This window comes from Morone saxatilis, unplaced genomic scaffold (assembly GCF_004916995.1).
Source record: "Morone saxatilis isolate NCDOM2014 unplaced genomic scaffold, NCSU_SB_2.0 Contig1, whole genome shotgun sequence".
Taxonomy (NCBI): Eukaryota; Metazoa; Chordata; class Actinopteri; family Moronidae; genus Morone; species Morone saxatilis.
Window position 1 is genome coordinate 7,703,210 of NW_023339651.1, and position 10,474 is coordinate 7,713,683.

The 10,474-nt window shown below is 38.1% G+C and overlaps 1 protein-coding gene across 2 annotated transcripts in view; it reads right to left on the reverse strand.

Moving 5' to 3' along the window:
* The window catches only part of LOC118332035 (cadherin-related family member 1), a 13,034-nt gene extending 5,197 nt beyond the window's left edge, over positions 1-7,837 (reverse strand). The window contains exons 1-15 of one of the 2 annotated variants that reach the window (XM_035667176.1): positions 7,607-7,837; positions 7,328-7,330; positions 7,022-7,117; positions 6,500-6,645; positions 6,358-6,408; positions 5,959-6,048; positions 5,744-5,830; positions 4,416-4,532; positions 3,479-3,622; positions 3,303-3,381; positions 3,115-3,215; positions 2,797-3,000; positions 2,299-2,451; positions 1,541-1,705; positions 858-925 (exon numbers count right to left, since the gene is read on the reverse strand). In XM_035667176.1, coding sequence (XP_035523069.1) covers positions 858-925; positions 1,541-1,705; positions 2,299-2,451; positions 2,797-3,000; positions 3,115-3,215; positions 3,303-3,381; positions 3,479-3,622; positions 4,416-4,532; positions 5,744-5,830; positions 5,959-6,048; positions 6,358-6,408; positions 6,500-6,645; positions 7,022-7,117; positions 7,328-7,330; positions 7,607-7,667 — 1,565 coding nt within the window. In that variant the 5' untranslated portion in view covers positions 7,668-7,837. The remainder of the gene's footprint in view (positions 1-857; positions 926-1,540; positions 1,706-2,298; positions 2,452-2,796; positions 3,001-3,114; positions 3,216-3,302; positions 3,382-3,478; positions 3,623-4,415; positions 4,533-5,743; positions 5,831-5,958; positions 6,049-6,357; positions 6,409-6,499; positions 6,646-7,021; positions 7,118-7,327; positions 7,331-7,606) is intronic. The other variant, XM_035667168.1, reaches the window with a different exon arrangement.
* Positions 7,838-10,474: the final 2,637 nt, after the last annotated feature.

The window sequence follows — 10,474 nt, forward strand, 5'->3', positions numbered from 1 at the left end:
CACCATCAACCTATTTAGCATGGCTGTCTATCACTGTGTATTTTTATGCTGATCTGGATCCACACATTTTCCATTTCCATTTTTCCAGTGGTTGTATTAAAAACAGACTCACTGACAAACAGCAATGCATGCTGATACACCCCCCGCTATGTGACAGACTGCACCAATTTTCACCAAGATTCTGTTATTTTTCTAAAAGCTGTACCATTTGCAGTCAGAATAACTACACATAAGAGATATTTTAAAATACTCTACAGCATTGTGCAGGTTGTGCTTTCTGAGTGCTTTCTAGTTCAACATTGGGCTTACTGCCATTTTGTTCAGCCATCTTCTCTGTCTCATTTTCCACTGTGAAATTTCACAAGTTGCCTGGAAACTGATAACTTTAGCACAATTAACTCAGGTCGCTGCCTGAAGACGAGCATAAATTCTCACTTTTCCTTCGCTGCATGCTGCCTTGCTTTTCAAAGCTGCCGTTTCTGTAGCTCCAGCTGTCACATTGCATGTTAATTGGCTCTCCCTATGTGAGACGGGCCAGGCTGTCTATTTTTAACCCTCCAATCCAATTAGGAGATTAGCCAGCATCTTGCAGCCATTTTAGAGAGAGCTGTTTGTGCAGCAGAGGGGCCAATCAAACTGGCTTCCTGCTTGCTGCTTCCATCAAAGTGACAAAAGATGAATCAAGACTGGTCTCCTGCTGGCTGAGTTTACCAAACACCCTGAGCCTCTGAGCAGTGTTGAGTCATATACACATAAACTGATTTTTTAGCCTATGAAGTGTGTTTTGTGGAAGTGCAAGAGTTAAATATCTAATCAGACCGAGCCTAAATTGGCAGGAGTGGAAGGTTTTTACTTACAAATCTGATCCTGATCCATAAATTGTGTATTTGACTTCACCCCAAGGCCCTGAATCGGGATCATTTGCCTAGAGAAAAAAACAGGACAGAGATGAGAAGCTTATAATAATACATAGCACATACAATAAAGTGTGAAAAATTTACACTTTACCAACTGAATTCAATATAGTTAAGCTGGGGAACAAAAAAACTCAACCAAGATGACTGAAGGTGATCCATTTAGAAGTTTTTACTAGAGGATAAACAGCTAGGGTCTTAAGCTCGTGTATGGTGGGTTGGGCAGGCTTTAAGTCTCTTCCTGTGGTAGGTGGGGATGGAGGTATAGGTCAGCATGATTAACCTTGGGATAAAATTAAGCTTTATACTGCACACTGCGTAGCTTGCACATGTTGCCTGGCTGCAGGATACATACAGTATAATGGAAAGGAAGAAATAAATGTGCTAATATTTCCATTAATAAAACTGCTGCCTGAGGTGTAACATAGAGCATATGCCAGAATGTCACACAGAGACATGAATTTGATAACTAGGATCAACAAAAAGGGACCGCTGAGCTATTTTGTTGTCTGGCGACAACCTGCTTTCATCTAATGAACTGCACTGAGTAATATGCAATGGAGGATTGAAGGATTATATAATCACTTTGGTCAGGTTAAAGTGGACTCTAATCTTGATTGACTCACTGTTACAGACACAACGCTGGAGCCTCCAGGAGAGTTCTCAGGGACCCTGGCGATGTAATACTCGGACGTGAATTTGGGGATGTTGTCGTTTGTGTCCAGCAGGTTGATCACTATGTCAGCTGTGGAACTGAACCTCTCCGGAGTGTCGATCTCCACCGCCAGCAGCTGCAAAAGACACGTGTGATTAAATGAATGCTGAAATGATTAGTCCATTACTCGATTATTTTACTAACAAATGAGATGAAGAGTCTACAGCCACACTAGCAGCTCTGTGATGCTGCAATGCTCATTATACAAATATACAAACTGTTGGATATCAAAATGTGTTTCTGATATTTAGCAGTCGTGATGAAGAAAATTTAATAATAAGTCAGAGGGTGAAGGTTGAAGGTTCAAGGTTACTTTGTTTGTACACATAGGTAAATTTGACTTGCAGTAAAAGGGCAAAGCATCACTCTTCAAAAAAAATTAAGACAACAAACAACTCAGACAATAGACAAACATGATACAAACATGATATATGATAAACAATAAAGAAGGGTAAAAACAAAGGTTAAAATCCTATGATGACTTTTTTTAAAGTCACACATAAATTTTTAGTAAATAATGGTAGTTATCTTTATTGTTGTACGTTGATTAACCAAAAAGATAACCAAAGACACTAAAAGGTGAAACTACAAATTAGTTGCAGCCCAAGATTAAATATTGGTGTAATTTCAATAATACTCATTCTAATTTAGTGATATATAAAGTCTAACCTTAAAAGAAAGGGTTGGTCCCTTTTCATAGTCGATGCCAGATGTGTCTTCCACGATGATGGTCACCTGTGCTTCATTAAGGACCGTCTGGGGAACCACTCGCAGGACTCGACTCGGCCCCACAAGTCTCAGTTTAAATTTAGCGTTTGCTCCCTGCAAAAAAAAATAAAGTGCAGAATGTAAAAACCGTGAATCAGTAAAGTAAATAAGAATGTAGATGCATCAGACTCAAGATGACTTCAGGAAACCTTGATGGATTTTTAAAAAAGGGAAATAATCTGGCAGATAATGTTAGATGAGTCATTCTGAAAACAGTTATTGACAGGTTACAGCACATTACTGCATGTCTAAAGTGAATGTCTTGATAAAAGAATGTTAGTTGAAGTGCAGCAGGCACATACAGACCAATAAACCCTTGAGCAAAGAATCAAAGGATGCGTAGAGGTCAATGAGACAAGAGTAAAATTTGGGGATAGTTCGCCATAGAATAATAGTTACCTGATCTGAGTCATTGACTGTGATTTTAAAGCCTCGGAGGATCTCCCCTGCAGGAGGATGCTCATACATGGTGACCTCAAACTTGCTCTGTGGTCCGTTTTCTCCATAAAAGGTCGGGGGATGGTTGTTAAGATCCACAACCCGGACCGTCACCATGGTAATGTCGTAGTCCTGCAGCTGATCGTTTGGTCCTACCTCAGACGCCTGGGTTTAAAAATGAAATTGATCAACATATTTAGTAGGAATAGTAGGTCAAATTTATAAGAGATGAGTGTAATCCCCATTAAATAACCGTAAGACAAAAACATAAAACATTACCTTGACTTTAATTTCATATAATTCATTTTTCAGAAGAGATGGGTAAGTTGTCAGGGTGATGCATCCACTCGTGCCATTTATGTCAAACACACCATCACTCCCTGAAAGGTGATAAAAGAAATGTTGTGCATTTGTCTGGTAAAAATAGTAAACAAGATGTCATTCATTTCTTGATGTATTGCTCTTACCATTCATAATAGAATAATGTATTGGGTTAGGATTGCCTTGATCTCCATCTTTAGCATACACAGTGAAAATTTCAGATCCCTAGAAGAAACAAAATATAATTAGTTTTTATACATATTTAGTGCATGTAATGGTTGATCACCTTCACCGGTGTGTAACGAGTTACAGGAGGACTTACAGGAACTGAGACTTCGTAGACGTAGCCAAAGTAAGGGGTTCCTATGAAGGATGGGGGCATGTCTTGTGCATCAATTAGATTGATTGTTATGGTGGCTGTGGAGGTCAACACTTGGTGCTTCCCCTTGTACTTTCCGCCTCCATCCTGAGAAAACAAATAGTGAAGCAGAAAGCAGACTGAGTACATTTTATATTTATAGTAATACATTTGATCTAGACTCTGGATGATGCTTTATCCATGGTAAATTATGATAAAACAGTCTTAAAATAAAAAAAAGCCTTGGTAAAGGACATTTTATTTTACATTTGGTAGTTAATCGACTCACAATGTTCTTTAAAGGGTTTGTGTGATCCTTGCGTAAGACTGCTCAATCAAATCAAGTAATAACTGCGGTAAGTATTTTGAAATCCCTATACAGAGATTTTATTCTACTAATAGTACTTACTTACCCAACTAAAAAAATATGATTAGAGGCCTACCACTGGCTTAAGGTAACCAGATGTCTAGCTTGAAATCCATACGTCAAAGTCACTATAACTTTAATCTGCATTTAGCCGTCTGTACTGTATGTTAGTTATTCCACAGAGACACAGAGCTGAGGCCAAAAAAACAAAACAGCAGTCTCCATCATGCACTTCAGGTTACTCCCACTGGGAGGAACACTGTCATCACTTTGCCAGACTTTCACTTATGTGAAGTAAGTGGAAGTCATACAGAGAAACTGTGGAAATTCAGCAAAGTGTTGGTGTTCAGAAAGCTTAGTCACGACAGAACTTTTCATGACTTTAACCCACAAACAGACGGGTTCCTGTGCTGCCTTGCTTTCCTTACAGTGTTACCTTGTTTCATGTACAAAATGGTGCATAAGAACCATTCAAAACTTTTTTTCTCAGTCACCTGAGAAGACAAACCTAAAAGGGCGACAATGACATCTCACCTTTGCAACCACCGTCACAAAGTGTGTGGGTGTAGTCTCGTAGTCCAAAGTCTCACCAGGTTTGACTCTAAGGATACCGCTGTGCCCATCGATGGTAAACTTGGCAAACGGTAATGTCTGATAATGAATAAAGTCACACAGTTAGCAGAGTTTAGGGTAACAGTGGACACACATTTAATTTTTACCTGAATTTAGCAATCAAGAGTAATCAAGCTAAATTCGAAGATGCTTCTAATGCCTACCTCACTTCAACCTTGACATTTTTCTACACACCTCCATCAGGATAGTTTTTGTCTCACAGTTGACACATGAACAGTAACAACTACTGTGCTGTCAGCTGTTGGCCCGGACCAAACCTAAGCCCCTATTAAGCCTTCAGTGCCTTGCTCAAATGTAATTGAAATTTAATCCACTAAAGTAACACCATTTCCAGACTGCTCTCTAGTATGAGATTAATCTTTCCCTCCACACACTGTCCCATCACTCGAATGCCCTTTTCCTCCCTCCACATGGCAGCACAGCTCTCATGATGTCAGCTCGACCTCTGGTCCTACTCTCGAGCCAGTTAACAGTATAACTTTGTAGATAATAATGGTACAGTCATAATAAAAATAATCCACTTTTCACATGGATTACAAAGTGGAAATTAAATCAAACAATAGAAGAGCATCAATAAAAAGTAAAAAATAAATAAATGCTTGCTCATGCTATCAAACAAGATGTTGGGCAATGGGCACTGAGAGGATAAACTTGTTGGCAGACTTTAGGGTGTATTGCAGGGTGCAGGAGTAAAGAAGTCCAATGTAGACTGAAGCCGAGCTAGTATTAACAGCTCTTATATGTGATTAGTAAAATCAATTCACCTGTGTGCAAGGAAGCTAAAATAGCTTTAGGTTACTTTGGGTCGCTTTTACAGGCACATGTTACTTTAATAGCCTGGCTCTTGTATTTTGGAAAGAGATTTTTCTGCCTTATGCCAGACTAAAGATAGATACATTAGTCTGAGCAAGACAAAGTAATGAATAAAATTTTAGGAAATATTTGGTTCTTGGGATATATTATTATATAAACTTGAAGGAGACACATCTGGATAGTGTTTTTCACCTCAGTCAAAATAAACCAAGATTCATTGCCTAAAATTCAGCACAAAGCCTCCAATGTGTTCCTGACATTTTGTGGTAGATATGGGCAAAGAAAACAGAACAGCCTTATTAATTCAGTTGCAAAAAGATTTTGCATCTAGCACTAGATTTCACCAAGACAGAGCTTTAGAGATGCCAGGGTCACAGCTGTGCATCATCTGCATAAAAACAAAGCTGTAGGGTTACCTGTAGATAATATGAGACGCTGCCTCCTGAGCCAATATCTTTATCCGTTGCTTGCACTCTGTAGATACTACTTCCTGGAGCAGTGTCCTAGCAAAGAGACAACAGTATTTATAACCCTAAAACCCACTTTATTCTCAATTATTTGCTTGGCTCGATCAGCAGATTCAGAGGTTGCTTTTATACCGTATTGGGTGTATTCTTTCAATATACTGTACCTCCGGGATATCAATGATGAAAGGCAGGTTTTGAAATTCAGGTGGTTCATCATTGGCATCAGTTACAAAGACTCTTACAGTCTCAACAACCTAAGAGCAAAATAAAAACAAATTCTAAAATAAAAATGCACACTACACCGACTGGGATTTATTACAAAGCTTTAGAGAGAAATAATTACCAGAAAGTGATGATAGTGGGAATAATAAGAATATCTATCATATATCGTAACATAGATCTGGTTCTATTTTTCTTTAATCTTACAAACGTCAATTAGATCATAGTGTTACAGTGGCAACTGTAAAATTATAATTAATTGGAGGTTATGAAACCAGCAATGGTGTGACAAATGCAGTGGTTAAGCTGAGTTAAGTATAGACAAAAACACATAACATACTTACTTTATTGCGACCGTCCGTTATGCTCACGAGCACTGAGATTTCACCTTGTTTCTACAGAGAAAATGTAATGTCACTTTGAGCCACAGTAGTGACAGATTTACAGCAGGTTTATTCAAAACAAGAGTCTCATTAACAGGCTCACCTCTCTGTCCAGCTCCTGAATTAGAGTCACATTTCCTGATTTGGAATCCACCCTAAAATATTCTTTGGAGCCCTTTTCAAAAGTCAGACCATATCGTACTGGATCTCCCTCTGGATCTCGACCACTCAGAATGTATACTTGTGTTCCTATGTGGTAAAAATGACAAAGAAACAATAATGTCAAACTGTCAAAATCCACACAAACATTTCAACGTTCATTAAAATCATGCAGGACAGGTGAGAATAGGTTGTTTTCATTATTATTTCCTGTTTTTTATTCAGTGTGAATGGCACGTTTGATAATTAGGTCAGATGAGCCACCACCCATATTGTTTTCTTCCCGTAAGTCTTGATGTACGTCACAATCCAAAAGGTATTACAGTGATTAGTTGGAGCCTCTTGTGATGATTTCATCGTTACACCTATGCATGTAAAATAAACACCTTCAAGCTACACTAGATGTTATCTCGTACTGAAATTAACGGGATCAATTGCTTTAAAATCATCGTTAGATTGCACTTACCAACTGGTGTATCCTCTGAGATGCTGAACAAGGCCATATTCCCATTTGTACTGCTGGGTCCATTATCATAAAAATATGGAGCATAGTCTGATTGTCCTATATGGGAAAACAAATAAACAGGCTCCAAGTTACTTGAGCAGAAGAGAAATGATAAAATAATATAATCTACAACTAAGGTACTCCACATACTGCATAAACCTAAAAAATGTCTAAATGTCTAAAATAACTCATATGGAGTTCTATTTTCTGTTCTATTTCTAATGGAAATGCTAATGCAATTAATTAAATGATAACTGTTGCACTCACTTGCTAAAAAAGGGCAGGAACCGAAAGCAGGGAGAAGGAGAAGGAGAAGGAGGAGGAGGGGAAGGATGGATATGAATTAGAAATATATTTGGATTTAAGTTGCAACTACCACATCACAAACATATAACCACACATATAACTACGAAGAACAGGCAGCATAAACAGTCAACGCTAAGATGGACATGCCCTCTGTGTGTTAGAGGATTAACCAGATAAGAGCAAGGCAAGAAGTCTTAACCACACACAAAGAACAGAAAAAAAAGAAAATCAGAGCCTTACCCAAGGTGAAGTGAAGCAGGAGGAGAAACAGTAAAGCATGCGTTTTCTTTTCTTTCTTCATCCTGGTGGGGAGGTAAGGCTTGGCTGGCTCATGTGGAAGGCTAGGTGGAGGGAAAGCGTGCAGCGAGTGTCGTGCCCTTCTGGAAGGCGTCTCAGCAGCTCAGGAGGAAGAGGCTGGGACAGATTCTTAGGCACTAATCCAGTGACGCATCCCTTCCCTCCGCAGACATCTTCTACCACCCTGCTTTTGCTCCGATTTCTCCTGAAAAACTACATGAGGAGGGAAGAGAATTCAGGTTTCACACACTATGATGTGATCGTCACACCTCTGCACACATGTGACAAAGTACACAAGAGGCTCTGCATCCATTATTACTCTTTATACTTTCTAAGGTTCTACTATATGGAGTGTTTGAAATCAGTGAAGCTCTGAGTATTATATCAAATTTATTTAAGCTTACACCTCATACAAACATCCTTTATGCCATTTGTTGTTAATTTGTTTCTCTTTGTTTATTTGTATGGGCACATGGCACATTTGGCTCCTCTCGCTGGTGTTTTAAAGGGTTTCAACAAACTCATTAGTCACATGTAGTGAGTCCCACTGGCCTAAGCTTCCTGTGGCTGCTCTCCTTGGCAGCTCGCTGACCAACACAAGCCTCAGCTGCACTTGTGGATCTGTGAAGCACTTATAGAAAGAGGCTTTCTTTGGCCTTTGCAGTCCACTTTCCCCAGGAAACCTAGTGACCTGTCAATCACTGTGCCTAAAGACACATATCAAGGCTTTTACAAATAGTCAGTATTGTCAGTCAGAATTATTTGATTTACATTTTTTGAGCCACAAGCCTACTTTATGTATGTATGCCAGGTTACAGAAGATGTGTTTCACTAAGCACGGTCTAAAATTGTTAGAAATCCTCCTGGTATGAATCACTTGCAGCTTAGACAGGTCAAAACCAAAACGCTGCTCTAAAATTCTGAGAGATGAAGCCCAAAAATAAAAAGATGATCTGTTAAAAAAAAAGTGAAAATGTGACACTCTGAAAGACCAGAATGGAAAATTGAGTATGACGTTTAGATCTTGTAACCTTGCCCGTTTCTGATAACAGTCAAGAGCCTGAAACGTCATGCTTTTTATTTTTGAACACAGTTTCCACTCTGGCCCTGGGAGAGTTTTTCACCTTTTTTAATCAGATTCGCTTAGATGCAGGTGTTGAATGTGAGCGCATGTTTGCGTCCATTTCAGCGAGTTGTGTGAACTGTGTTGACTTACAGGTGCAGACTTGTGCACTTCCTATGTTCACAGGTATAAAAATAGTGTCTGACGTTCAGTGTGACACTGATACATCTTGGCAGCCAATGATAAATCTGCTCCAAACACTAGAATAACACAGAATCCAGGGACTGTTTATAGAGGACTATTGCAGACACAGGAAATAATGTTACTGAATGTTTGAGATTCAATGCAGAAAATATATATATATGGAAGAAGTATGTAAATACAAAATTGCTTAATTTCAGGGGAAATCCTGCATTCAAAATATGACTTAAGTAAAAGTATAGAAGTATTATCAGCAAAATGTACTGACATGTTGAAAGTACAAGTAGTCCAACACATCAAGCAGGATCTCACCCTTTACAGTGTTGTATAATATAAATTTCATTCACGGAATATTATTACTGATTAATTAGGCAATATTTTTATATTGTAGTTGGTCAGGGTGGAGCTGATTTTTATCTACTTTTATACTGTTGCGTGCTTTAATCTATAATAATTAATCATATGTTATAAGCTAATCCTAAAACTGTAGTGGAGTAGTTTAGTTATAAAATAAGTATAATTAGCATTAAGAAATACACAAGTAAAGTACACGTACTTCAAAAATGTACTTAAATAATTAAATCATATACTTAGTTTCTGTCCAACACTGATGTATACTGACAAAAAAAACTCTACAGCCATGCTAGCAGCTCTTTGAGGCTGTACTTAGGCATAGCACTGCTTCAAACATTAGCCTGCAAACATGGGAGCGTGCCTATGTTCCCACATTTCTAAGATTTTTTTCAAAATTAGGCCCTATGTTCCCACATTTCCTTTTTCATAAATTTATATCAGATTTTATCGCCCCTTTCTCCCAATTTGGTAGCCAATTAACCCTAACCCCTAACCCTAACATAGGGCTGTGGGAACATAGGGCCTAATTTTCTGTGAAAAAAAAATTCTTAGAAATGTGGGAACATAGGGCTGTCCCCTCAAACATGCTAATGTTTAGCAGGTATAATGTTATGAGGTAATTGGATCACAGCAGGATGGAGATGGATAGCTTTCTCTTTTTTTCCTAAATATGTAAACAATACATGTGTAAACATAAATATGTAAGTAGTTAATCTAAACATTGTATATTTTTTAATAAATTAATTAACCTATGCTAATGTCAGCATGCTAACATGTCGATTTTTAGTATAGTGTTTACTGTTCTTACCATCTTAGTTTTGCCTGTTAGCATGCTAATATTTGCTAATTAGCACTAACAAGTATATGTTGATGGAAATGTCATTACTGGTGCTACAAATGTACACAAAAATCTATTTATTACAGTCTGTCGTTTCGCAACTATTTTGTATAAACCAAAATAGGCTAACTGAAATTTTTTTTACTTTTGACCTGATAATGGCACTAGATTAAAAGTTAAAGGATCATAAAAGTGATTACAACTCGTCCTGAGGGGGACATGCATATCTGTGCAAATATCTCATGGCAATCTATCAAATAACTGCCAAGATATTCATGTGTTTTCATAAAACACAAATGTCAACTTCATGCTGGTGCTAAATAAAAAGTCACAAAAATCATTAGGTCACTACTCA